Source organism: Sceloporus occidentalis, unplaced genomic scaffold, assembly GCF_023333645.1.
Source record: "Sceloporus occidentalis isolate IW3139 unplaced genomic scaffold, rSceOcc1.0.p SCAF_7, whole genome shotgun sequence".
NCBI lineage: Eukaryota > Metazoa > Chordata > Lepidosauria > Squamata > Phrynosomatidae > Sceloporus > Sceloporus occidentalis.
This window is the reverse complement of record NW_028316987.1, coordinates 93,498,790-93,518,602: the sequence shown is the minus strand read 5'-3', so window position 1 is coordinate 93,518,602 and position 19,813 is coordinate 93,498,790. Positions and strand designations below refer to the sequence as shown.

General features: G+C 44.6%; 1 protein-coding gene across 12 annotated transcripts in view; it reads left to right on the top strand.

Moving 5' to 3' along the window:
• Nucleotides 1-19,813, top strand: part of OBSCN (obscurin, cytoskeletal calmodulin and titin-interacting RhoGEF) — a 249,781-nt gene that overhangs the window by 94,391 nt on the left and 135,577 nt on the right. For 8 of the 12 annotated variants that reach the window (XM_089533747.1, XM_089533743.1, XM_089533746.1 and 5 more), the window contains 10 exons: nt 615-878; nt 2,616-2,882; nt 3,654-3,917; nt 4,515-4,778; nt 6,108-6,371; nt 6,813-7,076; nt 7,632-7,895; nt 9,538-9,801; nt 10,982-11,248; nt 18,893-19,165. In XM_089533747.1, coding sequence (XP_089389873.1) covers nt 615-878; nt 2,616-2,882; nt 3,654-3,917; nt 4,515-4,778; nt 6,108-6,371; nt 6,813-7,076; nt 7,632-7,895; nt 9,538-9,801; nt 10,982-11,248; nt 18,893-19,165 — 2,655 coding nt within the window. The remainder of the gene's footprint in view (nt 1-614; nt 879-2,615; nt 2,883-3,653; nt 3,918-4,514; nt 4,779-6,107; nt 6,372-6,812; nt 7,077-7,631; nt 7,896-9,537; nt 9,802-10,981; nt 11,249-18,892; nt 19,166-19,813) is intronic. The other 4 variants (XM_089533750.1, XM_089533749.1, XM_089533742.1 and 1 more) reach the window with 3 other exon arrangements.

Genomic DNA, 19,813 nt, shown 5'->3' with positions numbered 1-19,813 from the left:
TTAGAAAGTAACTTCCAGTACTGTATTGCTTTAGCTTTATTTTCAGTATTGTTCCAGCCCTGGAAGGGGGGGGGGGGTGCAATACAGGAATCAAAACTGCCCCCACGCAATGTGTATCCCTGCCACCATCAAATTATTTGTCTTGAGAAATATGTGCGTCTAATCTGTCTGTGAGAGTTGTGCTGTGAACGAAAAGAAAGTGCAATTAATTAATGACAATTAACTAATTAATAAGGGGTAAAATTTTATTTTCCATCCAATTTGTTGCTGAAAAGTGAGAAACGGCCAACATTTCCTCTTGACAGTTGTGGCTTTAAGTTTATTTTGGAAATGTAAAATGTGACATTTGCACCTAAAATGTCACCTTCTAAAATTCTGAAGCCAATGACTTTTTAAATGAAAGTCTTATGACTTATGAAAGTATTTTAAATATTTTGCTTGTCATTGTGTTATTGGGCAAAAGAAGCCAAGGAAACTAGCCAGCAAAGTATGGGTCTCTCAAAAGTCCCCTTTGATTACAGTGGGCCTTCCATGTGCGCTGTCCTTGGTGGAACAGCCTCCAGTGTGTGACACTTTGGGCATGACACGCTCTTTGTCAATATTACACCCTTCAGCTTTGCCGGCACATTTCCAAGAAGAGCTCAAAAGCAAAGCAATGACTGAAGGCGAGACGGCCACGCTCCACTGTGAACTAAGCAAGGCTGCTCCAGTGGAATGGAGAAAGGGAGATCAAATGCTCAAGCCAAGTGACAAATATAAAATCAAGCAGAAGGATAATGTGGCTGAGCTGATGATCCACAATATCACCGAGCAAGATGCTGGAGACTACTCCTGTATTTGCGGTGATCAAAAGACGTCGGCATCTCTAACCGTTCATGGTAAATATTATACATCTAAAAGAGTGTCATGTTGCCAGTGTTTTGGAATAATCGCTTTATATCTAAATTCCCAGGCCACTTGATAAGCATCCTAGATGGGATTTCTGTTCACAGTGGTAAGTCTCCTGTTTCTATTTCTAGAATCCTCTGCTGTTTTCCCTCTGGATGATGTAAATAGATAGACTGTAATGGGTATGTAATATTTGAAAGTGACTGAGTCACTGCTGAGATCCTATGCCCCCCAAAAAGGATGTCTTGGGGCATTTCTCTCTCGTTGACATGTTTCAGCCATTATATGTGGCACGTGCATATAGTAATAACATCTATATATGCAAGATGAAATACTCAGATTCTGGCCTTCTCCCATAGCTGCACATGAATGTTCCTTACAGAGGCAAAAATCTTTTCTTGGTCCTACTGCAGCTTGGTGCCTGTACAGTTTGGAAGATCTGCTTAGAACAGTAGTTGAAATAGATGTTTTTCACACTGGAGCACATATACACTGTGCATGCATGCTTTTATGTGTATATGGAAAGAGGGAGGTGAATTTATTTCCTGATTTTTTATTGCCGTCACAGATTTGACCCTGGGACAAAGGCAGTGCTCATGGGTCCATCAGGTACACATAACCCCACATGGGTTTTAGATTGTAAAATGTAGAGTAACCAAGCAAGTTGTGGGTGGTCTACACACCAAGGGGCTGAAGTGGGTTGTGTGATATGCTGTACTGTTTTTCTTCCAGAGCCTGAGTGTAAAACAACTATGGCCCTCCAAATGATTTTGGCCTATAGCTCTTAGCAGTCTTTCTTAGTATAGCCAACAGAGGAGGATTTGGTTTGCTGCATCTGAGATAAAGGAATAGTAGAAGAAAAGAGAGAATGAATGAACGAATGAAATGGAAGCGGGGGGATGCAAGTTTTGGGGTTCCTGGTGGGAGAGAGTTAACTGTAACTTTTGTTGTTGAAAAACGTGAAGTGGTACTGATCTTTGTCTAAATGAATTAGGCTGTGAACAACAGCAAAAACAATGTTTATTTATAAGACCTTTTTCCACCAAAGGCAGAACCTCAAACATACAATCGAAGACCCAGACAGTAACTTTATGAACGTTATTGGAAAAACAGGATGGGTTTACTGCTGAATACGTTAAGTCCTCTAACCTGATATAGTTCTACTCAAGAATGGTATATTTAGGACAACATGCTACTGTCCTATATGCACTTTCTTCCAGTTTTTGTCTTCAGTATTACTTCAGCTTTCCCTTTTTGTTAGAACTCACTCAACTCTGGATATAGTGAAAATCCATCTGGTTGGTAAATCATATCAGGGAATTTGTGTAGAATATACAGCCATTCAACAGCCCTGTGCATGTTATACCGGAACCCCATGTTTTATAGCCAGTACTAACTGAATTACCAGTTCCAACTATACATAAATGATAAGTTCAATGAATAGGGAACCAGCCTAGAGAAGTGGCTCTCAATCTTTGATTCCTCAGCTATTTTTGAACTTCAACTCACTGAAATCCCAGGCAGCTTGGCCACTACTGAGCCTTTCTGGGAGCTAAAGTGCAAAATATCTGAAAGTCTGAATTGGGGACCACTGGCCTAGAGGCAAAACTGGAGGCCAATTCCTTTATTTGTCAGCTTATTAACTATTCGCAAATGCCAAGGAATTTCCTAGAATCCTCCAGTTCTGATGACCTTGCCAAGTTTAACATGATTTTTGTGATCTTCAGCTCTACCTCCACGTTTCAAAATAGAGTTGAGGAACCTGGAAGCCACCGAAGGTGGAGCTGCTACTCTGCAGTGTGAGCTGACCAAGACGGCAGCTCCAGTGGAGTGGAAGAAGGGCAATGAAGCCCTCAAGCCAAGTGCCAAATATGAAATGAAGCTGGAAGGTGTTGTTGCTCAGCTTGTCATTCACAGTTTGGAACTGTCTGATGCTGGAGATTACAGTTGTGCGTTTGGCGATCAGAAGACCTCCGCTTCTTTAACAGTGAAGGGTACATTGAAGGTTTATTTCCTATTGTCAGATACAACTCAGTGTAGAACTGGGAGAAAAGCCATGCCTATCTATCTTTAAATGAAATTGAATGAAGTTTGGGATAGAGTGGGTTCTGCCACATAGTTCTTGCCTACTTTTTGTATCAGGCAACCACATTCCTTCAACTAACATTGGTTCTATTATACTAAGTTTAAACTGATTTTTGTTGACATATTGATCCTTTGTGATGGTTCTCTAGAGGCAGAGGTTTGTGAAGGAACATTTGTGAAGGAACATTTTTAAACCTCCCAGACTCTACCTGTACATGAAAAACTTTGCAGTAAGGAAGGTTTAAGCAAGGGGAGGATATAGTAAGAACAAAAGATGAGCCATGCCAGATTGGACTAAAGCAATGCCTAAAACAGTTATGATATTCATATAGTGACCAGCCAGTTGTCCATGGGAAATCTACTAGCAGGTCATGAGTACAGCATCTTGGTGCTCATGCTTCCCAGCAACTGATATACAGAGACATGCTTTCTCTGTTACTGAAAGGAATCATCATGGCTAGCAGTCACTGGTGGCTCCCTCCTCCAAGAATTTGCCCAGTCCCCTTTTAAACTGGCAGCCATCTCTACTTCTCATGGTATGAAATTTCACCTTTTAACTGTGAACTGTGTGAAGTCCCTGCAACACACAGCATGAAAAACCACATGGTTCGTGTTCCTTGAATACCCTGTACAGTTGTTGGCTTTGCATTCACATGCTCTGTTCATTCTCAACTTCTCAGCTCTCCCTGCCCTCTTCAAGAAAGGCATGGAGAATCAAGAGGCCCTGGAAGATGGGACTGTTGCTTTCCAGTGTGAGCTGACAAAACCGTCTCCGGTGGAGTGGAGGAGGAAGCATAAGTTACTCAAGCCGAGTGACAAATACAAGATGAGACAGGAAGGTGTTCTCTCAGAGCTTGTGATCTTCAACCTGGAGCCTAAAGATGCTGGAGACTACTCCTGTGTGTGTGGTGACCAGAAAACAACTGCTGCTCTAACAGTGCATGGTAAATCACTGTGTCCCCCAGTAAATTTCTGGAAAACCCTACACATTCCTTTCTGTTTTTCCCCATCTGTTGATGTCAGATTCGTCTTTGTAATATGATGTCTTTTGTGATCTCTGTCTAATGTACTGGAAATCCCTTTGGTCTATTTGCTCTGTCCCCACTAGTTCTAGAACTGCAGTTTTCAGACTCTTTTTTGGGGAAACCTTCTCTGCAGAAGATTGTTAAGGTCTCTTCAAGGAGAAGATCTCTACTGGCAGACAATTGTTGTAGAAGAAGTCCCATGAAGTTTGGAAGCCACAGTTCTAGAGCATCCTTAAATGATTTCCTTTATCAGAGAATCCCATGTGTTCTTATTTCTTGTGTATGTGTGTGTGTCTGTTACTTGTTTGGATAAAGTTCAAGAATGAACACTTGTATGGCTAATTCACGTTCATATTTTTGTGTTAAATCCATGTCTGTTACGTTGGGCTGTTATTCGGCCAAAAAGGACCCATGTATGACACAGGGTGAACAATAGTAATGGTGATCTGTTGACTCCATGCCCTGTGAGAAAATGCAAGGATGTAAAGAATATTTACTCCTTCCCTTGTTTCTCAGCCACACCTGTGTTTTTCAAAGAAGAATTAGAAAGTACTGAAGCCACAGAAGGGGAGACGGTTACAATCTGTTGCAAGCTCAGCAAGGCTGCCCCAGTGCAGTGGAAGAAAGGCATCCAAAGTCTGAAACCTAATGAAAAATACATAATGAGACAGAAGGACACCAAGGTGGAACTAGTGATCCAGGACCTAGAAGAGGAGGATTCTGGCAATTATACCTGTGTGTGTGGCAACCAGCAAACTACAGCTGCCTTAGACGTACATGGTAATACCAAGCACCTGGATAGAATTCTACCATCTTCCATTATCCCTTCTCCTGTATGTGCTTTGTTTGTGATGTGTTTGCTTTTAGGTCAGTGTCCTCTTGGTTTGCATGTTTTGGGCATTTAAAAATTGTTTGGCCCTTTATATATTGCACTACCTTGCTCTACCCCCAGATATTATGTCCTTTACAGGCCACCGCCAGTATCTGTTTTTTGTTGTTCTGTGCCTTCAAGTCATTTTGGACTTATGGCAACTCTAAGGTGACCCTATCACGGGTTTCTTTTTAGGACAGAGAGAGTGTGATCATCCAAAGTCATCCAGTGGGTTTTCATGGCTGAGCAGGGAGTTGAACTCTGATCTCCAGAGTCTTGGTCCAACACTCAACTGCACAATGCTGGTTCCTATTATTAAGACTGTTAGGTTCTTAAGCTAGTCTATTCCAAACACCTCTCCCAGGTGCTTTTTGTCCAGGAAAGTGACCAAATGGCTGATAAGACAAGCTCAATTCCCAAACAAACAAACCACTGGCTGGCAGAGCCAGTGCAAAGAAACAGACAGTCTCTGAGTCTAAGTAGGGAATCACAAGAGGTATTGCCAGAAGAGTTGTCAAGAAGTCAAGGTCCAGGAAATCAGATAGGCAGGTCGATAAGTCAGTCCAAAGGTCAAGGGTTCCAGAGGGTCAAGATGGGTCAGCAGTCCAAGAAGCAAGGTTTCAGTCCAAAGAGCAATTGGAGCCAGAGACAGAGTACTTTCCCCAAGAAAGTCAGATAATCACTGGCAACTAGGCAAACATCCTACCGCTGCTTATATGGGCATGCTGCAGGTGTTCAGGTGCGTCTGATTGCCAGTGCGTTTCTGATAAAGCCTCCATGACCTTCGAAGGCACTCTCTTTTGGCTCGACGCTGACTGAAGGTAGGCACACTTCCTTGATCCTCCTCCATTTCCAAAGACTCTGCCACAGGGAGACTGGACTGCTGAACCTCTTGAGAGGCCACAGACTCTGCTGGAGTGGGCACAGCAGATCTAGGGCTGGACTCAGGCTTCACAGCTGCAGACTCAGGTCCCAGAGACTCTAGCTCATCCTCCAAGTCCTCCAAGTCCTCCTCCAGACTGGTCCTGACACTTTTAGGCCAGCCCAAGTACATTTTAGACCAGGAGATCTTTGACAGATCTCATGACAATTAATGCTGTTTACGCAGCAGATCGATGACCAATCCTTGCAGTTGGTGGCCTTGGAATGGGTCCTCAGCTGCTGCATCTTATCAGCTGCAATGGACCTCTCTGCTGTGTATCTGTGTCTTAACTGTCTCTATATGTTGCATTCCTCAGTTTTACCAGCCAATTTCAAGGAACACCTAAAGTGCGAGGAAGTAATGGAAGGTGGAACTGCCACTTTGAGCTGTGAACTGACCAAGGCCGCTCCAATAGAGTGGATGAAGGAGCAGCATTTGCTCAAAGAAAATGATAAATACAAAATGCAACAGGAAGGCTGTTTTGTTAAGCTGGTGATTCAAGATGTGGAACTGACAGATGCTGCTGAATACACCTGTATCTGTGGAGCTCAGAAGACAGCATCTTTCTTGACAGTAAATGGTAAACAAAGATAGGGTTGTTTACTATTCCATTCACTACACATTCTCTGTAGTTGCACATAACTTCTATCTGTAGGTGTTAGTCATTCGGATTTGTGTTGTTTCTGTGATACTGCTTCTGTTGGGCAAGGGCTATCTGTATTCCTCTCACACAAAATGATATTGACATAAACTGCATGTTCCCAAGACAGTTCAGTTGTGTTTCCACATGATATCATTCTCTACCTTGTGGAAATTCCCATTCACTCTCATACTTGCGATATAAATTGCAAGGGCAGAAAGTTGTGTGTGTTGCAAGACATTACCAGCTTCCTGCCTTTAAAAATGTTATGCATTTTGCTTTATTACGTTTCTGACTTCTAGTGTTGTGTGGTCCCGAGTGTCATCCCAAGTTGTCACATGTCGTTTTAAAAATATGGTGTTTTCTTTCTCTGATCCTCAGCTTTGCCTGCACAATTCAAATACAGTCTGAAGAACATAGATGCCACAGAAGGTGGTGTGGCCACGCTATGCTGTGAGCTGACTCGAAGCGCACCAGTGCAATGGAAGAAGGAGCACCAAGTGCTCCAAGAAAGTGAAAAATATATCATAAAACAAGATGGCACCAGTGCTGCCCTGATGATCCATGAACTTAATTTTCAGGACGCGGGAAACTATACCTGTGTATGTGGAGATGAACAAACCACAGCATCTTTGATTGTCAATGGTAAACAACCTGTTGTGAATTTATTGTTGCGTGCCTTCAAGTCATTTTGAACTTATGGTGACTCTAAGGCAAACCTATTACAGGGTATGATTCTTAACACCTTTGCCTGATGAAGAAGCCAGTGGAGCTTCAAAAGCATCATGTATTTTGTGCGTTTTGGTTGTCGATCAAAAGTGTCACTGTTATGTGAATTTTCAATGTTACAGTAGCCAATTTTGTTTTACCTGAAATTTCACTTTTTCTGACGCTCCATATATATTTGATGAGACTATTACAAAGTCAATAGAAAACTGGGGTAGGGGACTCACAGGAAACACAAATCTGAAACACCAAGACTGAAGCCAATATGAGTTAAGCTGTTTGTCATTGTCTCTTTTGTTGTTATTTCAAGAGATCTGCTCTGGAATAACCTTCCAAATAGCAAAATATTGCAGAAGTACTTAGCTCCCCATTGTTTTCTGTTTTATCCTTCACTTGGATCTCTTCTTCTTTCCCAATGGATAGAATAGCTGCAGTTGCAAAAGCTAACAGTTTTTCCTTACCTTTTACCCTCAGCCTTACCTGTTTATTTCAAGGAGGAACTAAGAAACCAAGAGGTCTCTGAAGGTGAAGAGGCTCTCCTTCGGTGTGAGCTGACCAAGATAGCACCGGTTGACTGGAGAAAAGGTCATCTAGTTCTCCAAACATGTGAGAAATACACAATAAAACAGGAAGACACCATTTTGGAGCTGAGGATCAATCATCCAGATGAAAATGATGCTGGAGAGTATACCTGTGTTTGTGGAAACCAGCAGACTACTGCTACCCTAACAGTCAATGGTAAACAATATTAGGATAAAGTCTGCTATTTCACACTGGGCTTGTCAAGTAACCATTATGGAAACAGTCTCCATCTTCAGTGTGTGCCTTTCCTTAATCTATTTCACCTTCCCTGTAATTCCTCTTCCTTTGGACCACCTTCCTCAGTCTTCAATGAAAAGGTGGCTTTGTCCATATAGAAGGACCCCTTCGTCATCTTTTTTGTTTCATCTGACCTTTGTTTGTATCTTTTGGGTCTCTATTCCAGCACAGTCTTTCTGTTCTCCCTAGTCTCTCTTCCCTTCGTAAACCTCCCCATGTGCCTTATCGACAGGGCATAGATCTTCTCTGGCCACAACCTGTGTCTGTGTTCTGTTTTTTTGCACACCATATGTCTGTGTTTGTTAATGTTTCATTGTTGAACAAAATGGATTTATCACAGGAGCATGCACAAACACATGGGTTTATAATGTGAACGTACAAACATTCAAGCCAACAAGCAATGTCTTCTGTAGCCACCAAACCAATGGAATCTTGCATGGGACAGTGGATTAATGGGAAATGTTGCTGCCAACTCAAATACTGTGACATGGACACAATTAAAAATTCATCTTGAACTTTGAACGAAGTGGATAAGGTGGAATGGGAGCTTGCTTGAACGGTCTTCTCCCTGCTGTATTTTGGATGAAGAAGATAAAAGTTGCCCTTGTTGAATCCCGCTAAGTTCATCTAGCCTGGCATTTTTTTCCAAGCATGACTAGACAGAGGTTTTAGCAGCTTATATGCAAGTGCTAACCAACCTTTACTTCCAGTTTCAGGTTTCAGGTTTCCAGAGGCATGCTACTTCTATACATGTTTTGGTGGAGCCCCAAAACACAAAATGTTTAGGAAAAAGTCCACTGCAGACTTTGCATTTGTTGACCTCAGAATGCTGTTAGGTGGAAATGTTAAAACAACCACGTTTGGCTAAAATCACTTGATTGATATGCTCCATGAATTTATCTAAGCCTTTTAAAACCCTCCAGTGAATTGTCAGAGAGGGTGAAATCATCACCTTACAGTATGAGTTAACATATCTGAATGACTTGGTGGAGTGGAGGAAGGAACAAGAAGTCCTGAGGCAACAAGATCCGTTTGTTGAGCTGCCAGTCTCTGATGTAGACCTGAACAGTGCTAGAGGACATATTTGAGCCTGCGGAGATCAGCAGTTGAATCTAACCAGCAATGGTAAAAACATACTGTGCAGAAGACATGGAAATAAACATTTCTTTACTCCATCTATTTACCTTGGACACCATCATTCCATTTTGCACCTTCGTAGCTATGTTCCTACTTGTTCAGTGTTGTCTGTTTTCATGTTCCATTGCGTATTTGCATCATGCGTCAATGTCCATGACTACCAGTAATTTGTTACGAGAATATATTTGGAGATTACTTTTCTTCATTCTGTTGTGCTATCTGCCTTTTGAAATCGAGCCAGTCAGTAGCTGAGGAAGTCAATGGAAGTGTTTCCATTAAAAATCCTCAGGCACTGGGCCAAGCCTTGGTACAAGCTGGCTACTCAATTTTTCTGTTCTCCCTCCATGCCACCAATTTTTTCCCTCTTGCTGTGCCGTCCCGCAGCCACGGTTGGACCTTCATGCATTTCTTTTATGTTCTGCAGCCCTCCCACCACAATTCAAAATGGAGCTGAAGGACATGGGGGCCACTGAAAACGGAGCAGCCAAACTACGCTGTGAACTCACCAAGGCTGCTCCGGTGGAGTGGAAGAAAGATGAAAAGAAACTAGAAGAAAGCAGCAAATGCCAAATAAGACAAGAAGGGACCATCGCAGAACTAGTGATCTGTGAATTAGACATTCAGGACGCTGGCCGTTACACCTGTATATGTGGAGACGAGAAAACCACAGCTGTTCTAACAGTTCACGGTAAAACATGCGAAAAAGAGCCACTTTATTAATATACTGGCACTATAATTTTAGGCATATAAATAAGGAATACAAAAGTTTATGGTGCTTGTCGGAAAAATGGATCTAAATCATTTTCTATGGCCTAGTTGACATGTACGTATGCCTCACTTGATTGATTGCCCTTGATGCCTGATGGGGAAACCTCTGAATATCTGGGTGACATGTAAGAAGTTTCATCTGGGATGGCCCTTTCACACATGCACAATGTCACTGGGATGTTGCACTAATCTGGCAGTGAACATGTGGATGTCATGAGCCAAACTTATGTGAATAAGAAAATAATAATAATACTATAAGACAATTTCTGGCAATTTGTACTTTGCTGGTCAAGTGTGTGTTTGTCTACGTGAGTAAACTTGTACACACACATGCGTGCACACACAAATACTTTAACAAGGTTTGTTTTTAGGACACCAAAAGCACAAATGTTTTGTGCATTTTGTGCTGACATTTTGAATGTTGGAATCCCGGAACTGTAATGTCGTATTGAAGCGTACCATGTGATGTGGGAATGTAATGCAAAAGGGATGGCAAAGTAACTGTGAAACTGATTTATTTCACAGCTGAGCAAAGGGAATACATTTATTAAATGGTAGGTGAGCCAAAATCCAAGGACAAAACAGTAAGTCAAGGTGGGTATAAAGGCAAGTGGGGGGCTCTACTATAGAAATATAGCCTCATCTCTCTCTCTTATCTCTCTTATAATCATTTACAAACCACAGAAGTAAATACTGTCTAAACACTTAAAACTAAAGGTCCTGGCTATTCCTTTTAAAGCTGATAGAAACTAAAAGGAAAAAAAATCTCTTAAAGATATTGCAGATATCCCGGCAAAAACCTGCGGCACAGAAAATGGAAAGCCATGTCTTTATTGTGGATACATTGAGGAAGTCGATGCATCTATTTGGCTGTATGGCTAATGATAAAAATATCCTCCATTTGCAGTAGCCAATTGCATAATATTACAAGTGTTGTTCTTCTCTCTTGTTACCAGCACTTGGATTATCAAATAATCATTTGTTCCATAGCATGAAAGCTCCGGCGTTTCATCTTCCCAGAAAGGCTCATAGGTTCCTCTGCTTGGATATGTGCGCTATAGCCAATGTTTTGTGTTCATCTACTGTTGTTGACTTTGCAGCCTTGAAGCCTGATTTCAAGCAACCTCTGAAGAATGAGAAAGCAGAAGAAGGTGCAACAGCCAGGTTCCGCTGCGAAGTAACCGTTGGCAAGGCCCCAGTGGAGTGGAGGAAAGATGGCGCGGTGCTTCATTCTGGTCACAGATATGAAATGAAACAGGAAGGCACCAGCCGTGAGCTACTTATTCACAACCTGGAGCCTAAAGACAGCGGAGAGTACTCCTGCACCACCGGAGATCAAACCACGTCTGCAACATTAACCGTGAAGGGTAATAATAATAATAATAATAATAATAATAATAATTTTTATTTATAGCCCGCTTTTCCAGGGTAGATCAAAGCGGGTTACAACAAGGCAAAAGAAATACAAAAACAGAATACAAGACATATAATATAAACATAATAAAAACAGCTCATTACGTTTAAAACACTATAAAATACAACAGCATAAAAACCAGAAAAAACAGACTAGCTGAAGTAAGTAAGAGGTAAGACCTGTTTTCAGTCTCATTGCTATAATTTGCTAGTTTAGTGCTGCTGGGCTTCGAGGCTTTCATGTTCTGAATCCAGAATGTAGAACTCTCAAGGCAATAGCTATTGAATTGGTTAATTAAACCAGGCTATGCTTTGTGTGATTTGAGCACTGGACAAATTGGAGATCAGGGTTGGATTGTATGCTCAACCATGGGAACCCATTGGGTGATCATGGGTGAATTAGGCATTCTCAGTCCCCCAGAGCCCTGTGACAGGGTTTTCACAATTTGGAAATGACTTGAAAGCAACAACAACAACAACAACAACAGGCTTGGGTGATTAAGTGCGCTGCTCCTGTCAGTCTCCTCTGACCTCAGAGGAGGTTGGATCTGGATGTCAACAACAGCATCCAATCTGCCCCCGGAGTCATCTCCTGTAAGGGAGATATCCGTGAGGATCTCCTCCGGATCTGTATCATCCACTGCAGCCCCCGACTTGAGAACTAAAAGGGTTCCACTTGCAGGGAGCCAGGGAGATTAGATACCCAAGGCTCACTCTGGCTGCGGCCGTGGAGGAGACGGCGAGTGGGATGCCATAGCGCTCGCTTGATGTGGAAAAACAAATCGTCTCCTAGGATTGCAGGGAGCATACTCATCAAATGTGCAGATGACACCAAACTAGGAGGAGTAGATAATTCCCCAGAGGACGGGATCAAAATTCAAAATGACCTGAACAGACTAGAAAGCTGGGCTACAGCAAACAAAATGAAATTCAACATGGAGAAATGTAACGTACTGCACTTAGGGTGGAAAAACGAAAAGCACAGATATAGGATTATGGGGGACACCTGGCTGAATGAGATTTATATGTTTGAAAGGGATCTGAAAGTCCAAGTAGAACACAAGTTGAGCATGAATCAACTGTGTGATGTGGCAGCTAAAAAGGCCATTACAATTCTAGGCTGCATCAATAGAAGTATAATATCTAGATCAGGGACACCCAACTTGCAGCCCTCCAGATGTTTTAGATGTCAGCTCCCAGAATCCGAGGACATTTGCCAGGCTGACAGGCAGGGCTTATGAAGTAGAAAGGAAATTTGCATGTGGGCAGTGATTGGCTGAGGGGCAAAGAGGAGGGAGGGGCCTGTGTGGGGATCAGGAAGTCTATTCAGATCGACTGTAGAATCCTGAGGTTGAGAGGAAATTTGCATGTGGGCAGTGATTGGCTGAGGGGCAAAGAGGAGGGAGGGGCCTGTGTGGGGATCAGGAAGTCTATTCAGATCGACTGTAGAATCCTGAGGTTGAGAGGAAATTTGCATGTGGGCAGTGATTGGCTGAGGGGCAAAGAGGAGGGAGGGGCCTGTGTGGGGATCAGGAAGTTATTCAGATCGACTGTAGAATCCTGAGGTTGAGAGGAAATTTGCATGTGGGCGGTGATTGGCTGAGGGGCAAAGAGGAGGGAGGGGCCTGTGTGGGGATCAGGAAGTTATTCAGATCGACTGTAGAATCCTGACGTTGAGAGGAAATTTGCATGTGGGCGGTGATTGGCTGAGGGGCAAAGAGGAGGGAGGGGCCTGTGTGGGGATCAGGAAGTTATTCAGATCGACTGTAGAATCCTGAGGTTGAGAGGAAATTTGCATGTGGGCGGTGATTGGCTGAGGGGCAAAGAGGAGGGAGGGGCCTGTGTGGGGATCAGGAAGTTATTCAGATCGACTGTAGAATCCTGAGGTTGAGAGGAAATTTGCATGTGGGCAGTGATTGGCTGAGGGGCAAAGAGGAGGGAGGGGCCTGTGTGGGAATCAGGAAGTTATTCAGATCGACTGTAGAATCCTGAGGTTGAGAGGAAATTTGCATGTGGGAAGTGATTGGCTGAGGGGCAAAGAGGAGGGAGGGGCCTGTGTGGGGATCAGGAAGTTATTCAGATCGACTGTAGAATCCTGAGGTTGAGAGGAAATTTGCATGTGGGCGGTGATTGGCTGAGGGGCAAAGAGGAGGGAGGGGCCTGTGTGGGGATCAGGAAGTTATTCAGATTGACTGTAGAATCCTGACGTTGAGAGGAAATTTGCATGTGGGCGGTGATTGGCTGAGGGGCAAAGAGGAGGGAGGGGCCTGTGTGGGGATCAGGAAGTCTATTAAGATCATCTGTAGAATCCTGAGGTTGAGAGGAAATTTGCATATGGGAAGTGATTGGCTGAGGGGCAAAGAGGAGGGAGGGGCCTGTGTGGGGATCAGGAAGTCTATTAAGATCATCTGTAGAATCCTGAGGTTGAGAGGAAATTTGCATATGGGAAGTGATTGGCTGAGGGGCAAAGAGGAGGGAGGGGCCTGTGTGGGGATCAGGAAGTCTATTAAGATCATCTGTAGAATCCTGAGGTTGAGAGGAAATTTGCATATGGGAAGTGATTGGCTGAGGGGCAAAGAGGAGGGAGGGACCTGTGTGGGGATCAGGAAGTCTGTTAAGATCATCTGTAGAATCCTGAGGTTGAGAGGAAATTTGCATGTGGGAAGTGATTGGCTGAGGGGCAAAGAGGAGGGAGGGGCCTGTGTGGGGATCAGGAAGTCTATTAAGATCATCTGTAGAATCCTGAGGTTGAGAGGAAATTTGCATATGGGAAGTGATTGGCTGAGGGGCAAAGAGGAGGGAGGGGCCTGTGTGGGGATCAGGAAGTCTATTAAGATCATCTGTAGAATCCTGAGGTTGAGAGGAAATTTGCATATGGGAAGTGATTGGCTGAGGGGCAAAGAGGAGGGAGGGACCTGTGTGGGGATCAGGAAGTCTGTTAAGATCATCTGTAGAATCCTGAGGTTGAGAGGAAATTTGCATATGGGAAGTGATTGGCTGAGGGGCAAAGAGGAGGGAGGGACCTGTGTGGGGATCAGGAAGTCTGTTAAGATCATCTGTAGAATCCTGAGGTTGAGAGGAAATTTGCATATGGGAAGTGATTGGCTGAGGGGCAAAGAGGAGGGAGGGACCTGTGTGGGGATCAGGAAGTCTGTTAAGATCATCTGTAGAATCCTGAGGTTGAGAGGAAATTTGCATGTGGGAAGTGATTGGCTGAGGGGCAAAGAGGAGGGAGGGGCCTGTGTGGGGATCAGGAAGTTATTCAGATTGACTGTAGAATCCTGACGTTGAGAGGAAATTTGCATGTGGGCGGTGATTGGCTGAGGGGCAAAGAGGAGGGAGGGGCCTGTGTGGGGATCAGGAAGTCTATTAAGATCATCTGTAGAATCCTGAGGTTGAGAGGAAATTTGCATATGGGAAGTGATTGGCTGAGGGGCAAAGAGGAGGGAGGGGCCTGTGTGGGGATCAGGAAGTCTATTAAGATCATCTGTAGAATCCTGAGGTTGAGAGGAAATTTGCATATGGGAAGTGATTGGCTGAGGGGCAAAGAGGAGGGAGGGGCCTGTGTGGGGATCAGGAAGTCTATTAAGATCATCTGTAGAATCCTGAGGTTGAGAGGAAATTTGCATATGGGAAGTGATTGGCTGAGGGGCAAAGAGGAGGGAGGGACCTGTGTGGGGATCAGGAAGTCTGTTAAGATCATCTGTAGAATCCTGAGGTTGAGAGGAAATTTGCATGTGGGAAGTGATTGGCTGAGGGGCAAAGAGGAGGGAGGGGCCTGTGTGGGGATCAGGAAGTCTATTAAGATCATCTGTAGAATCCTGAGGTTGAGAGGAAATTTGCATATGGGAAGTGATTGGCTGAGGGGCAAAGAGGAGGGAGGGGCCTGTGTGGGGATCAGGAAGTCTATTAAGATCATCTGTAGAATCCTGAGGTTGAGAGGAAATTTGCATATGGGAAGTGATTGGCTGAGGGGCAAAGAGGAGGGAGGGACCTGTGTGGGGATCAGGAAGTCTGTTAAGATCATCTGTAGAATCCTGAGGTTGAGAGGAAATTTGCATATGGGAAGTGATTGGCTGAGGGGCAAAGAGGAGGGAGGGGCCTGTGTGGGGATCAGGAAGTTATTCAGATCGACTGTAGAATCCTGAGGTTGAGAGGAAATTTGCATGTGGGAAGTGATTGGCTGAGGGGCAAAGAGGAGGGAGGGGCCTGTGTGGGGATCAGGAAGTCTATTAAGATCATCTGTAGAATCCTGAGGTTGAGAGGAAATTTGCATATGGGAAGTGATTGGCTGAGGGGCAAAGAGGAGGGAGGGACCTGTGTGGGGATCAGGAAGTCTGTTAAGATCATCTGTAGAATCCTGAGGTTGAGAGGAAATTTGCATGTGGGAAGTGATTGGCTGAGGGGCAAAGAGGAGGGAGGGGCCTGTGTGGGGATCAGGAAGTCTATTAAGATCATCTGTAGAATCCTGAGGTTGAGAGGAAATTTGCATATGGGAAGTGATTGGCTGAGGGGCAAAGAGGAGGGAGGGGCCTGTGTGGGGATCAGGAAGTCTATTAAGATCATCTGTAGAATCCTGAGGTTGAGAGGAAATTTGCATATGGGAAGTGATTGGCTGAGGGGCAAAGAGGAGGGAGGGACCTGTGTGGGGATCAGGAAGTCTGTTAAGATCATCTGTAGAATCCTGAGGTTGAGAGGAAATTTGCATGTGGGAAGTGATTGGCTGAGGGGCAAAGAGGAGGGAGGGGCCTGTGTGGGGATCAGGAAGTCTATTCAGATCGACTGTAGAATCCTGAGGTTGAGAGGAAATTTGCATGTGGGCAGTGATTGGCTGAGGGGCAAAGAGGAGGGAGGGGCCTGTGTGGGGATCAGGAAGTCTATTCAGATCGACTGTAGAATCCTGAGGTTGAGAGGAAATTTGCATGTGGGCAGTGATTGGCTGAGGGGCAAAGAGGAGGGAGGGGCCTGTGTGGGGATCAGGAAGTTATTCAGATCGACTGTAGAATCCTGAGGTTGAGAGGAAATTTGCATGTTGGCGGTGATTGGCTGAGGGGCAAAGAGGAGGGAGGGGCCTGTGTGGGGATCAGGAAGTTATTCAGATCGACTGTAGAATCCTGACGTTGAGAGGAAATTTGCATGTGGGCGGTGATTGGCTGAGGGGCAAAGAGGAGGGAGGGGCCTGTGTGGGGATCAGGAAGTTATTCAGATCGACTGTAGAATCCTGAGGTTGAGAGGAAATTTGCATGTGGGCGGTGATTGGCTGAGGGGCAAAGAGGAGGGAGGGGCCTGTGTGGGGATCAGGAAGTTATTCAGATCGACTGTAGAATCCTGAGGTTGAGAGGAAATTTGCATGTGGGAAGTGATTGGCTGAGGGGCAAAGAGGAGGGAGGGGCCTGTGTGGGGATCAGGAAGTTATTCAGATCGACTGTAGAATCCTGAGGTTGAGAGGAAATTTGCATGTGGGCGGTGATTGGCTGAGGGGCAAAGAGGAGGGAGGGGCCTGTGTGGGGATCAGGAAGTTATTCAGATTGACTGTAGAATCCTGACGTTGAGAGGAAATTTGCATGTGGGCGGTGATTGGCTGAGGGGCAAAGAGGAGGGAGGGGCCTGTGTGGGGATCAGGAAGTCTATTAAGATCATCTGTAGAATCCTGAGGTTGAGAGGAAATTTGCATATGGGAAGTGATTGGCTGAGGGGCAAAGAGGAGGGAGGGGCCTGTGTGGGGATCAGGAAGTCTATTAAGATCATCTGTAGAATCCTGAGGTTGAGAGGAAATTTGCATGTGGGAAGTGATTGGCTGAGGGGCAAAGAGGAGGGAGGGGCCTGTGTGGGGATCAGGAAGTCTATTAAGATCATCTGTAGAATCCTGAGGTTGAGAGGAAATTTGCATGTGGGAAGTGATTGGCTGAGGGGCAAAGAGGAGGGAGGGGCCTGTGTGGGGATCAGGAAGTCTATTAAGATCATCTGTAGAATCCTGAGGTTGAGAGGAAATTTGCATGTGGGAAGTGATTGGCTGAGGGGCAAAGAGGAGGGAGGGGCCTGTGTGGGGATCAGGAAGTCTGTTAAGATCATCTGTAGAATCCTGAGGTTGAGAGGAAATTTGCATGTGGGAAGTGATTGGCTGAGGGGCAAAGAGGAGGGAGGGGCCTGTGTGGGGATCAGGAAGTCTATTAAGATCATCTGTAGAATCCTGAGGTTGAGAGGAAATTTGCATGTGGGAAGTGATTGGCTGAGGGGCAAAGAGGAGGGAGGGGCCTGTGTGGGGATCAGGAAGTCTGTTAAGATCATCTGTAGAATCCTGAGGTTGAGAGGAAATTTGCATGTGGGAAGTGATTGGCTGAGGGGCAAAGAGGAGGGAGGGGCCTGTGTGGGGATCAGGAAGTTATTCAGATCGACTGTAGAATCCTGAGGTTGAGAGGAAATTTGCATGTGGGAAGTGATTGGCTGAGGGGCAAAGAGGAGGGAGGGGCCTGTGTGGGGATCAGGAAGTCTATTAAGATCGACTGTAGAATCCTGAGGTTGAGAGGAAATTTGCATATGGGAGGTGATTGGCTGAGGGGCAAAGAGGAGGGAGGGGCCTGTGTGGGGATCAGGAAGTTATTCAGATCGGCTGTAGAATCCTTAGGTAGGGAGGAAATTTGCATGTGGGCGGTGATTGGCTGAGGTTTCTGGGAGATGAAGTCCAAAGCATCTGGAGGGCTGCAAGTTGGGCACTCAAGGGATGTAATAGTGCCACTCTATTTTGCTCTGGTCAGGCCCCACCTGGAATATTGTATTCAGTTCTGTTTATAAAGGATATTGAGAAACTGGAGTTTGTCCAAAGGAGGGCAACTAAAAGAAAGATGCCAATCATAGATGCTGGTGAAACATCAAGAATAAACTCCACAAAATAAGTATTGATGCCAGCCATGAAAGCCTTCGACTTCACATTTTCTTGTTATTTTTGTTATTGTTTAATTCATTTGAATACCCTAAAAGGACCAGATCCCATCTGATCTTGGAAGCTAAGCAAGGTCATCCCTGGTTAGTACTTGAATCAGAGTCTACCCTTGAATATATTTCAGTGGAAGGAACTGACAAAACCATCTTCAAGTATTCATTGCCTAAGAAAACCTTATGAAATTCATGGGGTTGCCATAACTTGACAGGTGACTTGAAAGCACACACGCACACACAAACCACATTCCCCACAAAATTGGAACTCAAGGCAATTTAGGACTCTTCCAGATTGGTCTAAAGAAGGATGAGTTTTCAACATAAAGCTCCTTAATGTCAAACTGCATTAATTCTGCAGTGCAGTGCAGATGCAGCCCTATACTTGTCTTAGCTGTTTAGTAACATGCAATGTTTCATGCATAACTCAGTATGTAAGTCTGTACCATTTTTTCCTAGGAGTTATCTTAATTCATGATGTATCCAAAGAATGATAGGCTCAGTTTTGTCCATTTGATTCCCAGTAAGAGTTCTGGATTGCTTTGATGAGACAGTTCAAATAATCCCACTATTGATCTCAAAATGTACTGTATTTTCTGTCATATTGTAAGATCTTTCTTCCCTCACTTCCTTCTTACCACTGATGGATGCTGTGCCACTTGCAGAACTTGACATCACCATCACCAAGGGCCTGAAGAATGCCGAGGTGTTTGAGGAAGAAGACGTGACCTTTGAGTGCAAAGTCTCCCATGACAATGCAAGGGATGTGGAGTGGAAGCTTCAGGATGCCTCTCTTCAGAGCAATGAGATGAATGAGATCTCTGTTGAAAAAGGCAGGATCCACACACTGAGATTAAGAAAGGTTACCCAGCAAGATTCCGGCACCGTCACTTTCCGAGTTGGACCATATACCTCAACAGCACAGCTCACGGTGAAAGGTAAGGAGAAGCACTACCTCTCACTACCTTCTCAGAACCTTCACTACTATCTGAAGGTTTCTTGCTGTCAAGAACTATTGAATGCATTGACTCAGTTTGCTCACTGTTTACCTGAAAGGTCATAATGTCATAACATTACAGAGGGATAAACTAAGCTAAAAGTCTAGGGCCCATTCACATCACTTTAACTGCTATGACTGTATCCACAGGAATCCTGGGATATGTAGTTTGGTGAGGCACCCCAGCTCTCTGGCTGAGAATTCTAAATGCCTCTCCCTAAACTGCCAGTCATAGAATTACATAGGATGGAGCCATAGCAAATAAAATGGAATCATAGCATTACAATTGTGCAGTATCAAAGGGTCCCTTGTCTGAGCATGGTAACAATATATGGTCCTCCCTCCGTTTTCGCAGGGGATCCATTTAGGACTCCCCTCCCCAATGGAAAATCATGCATATTCAAGCCCTATTGCCTTGGATGGAAGTGCGCCCTCATAGGGGCATGCAGACGCACCCCGTGGGTGTGTGCCCAGTTTTAACCCCTCTGTTCACCTCACATGGATAGGCAAGGGACATGGATCCCAAGTCTGCAAGAACGGAGGGGAAGACTGTGTGTGTGTGTGTGTGTGTATATATACACACACACAC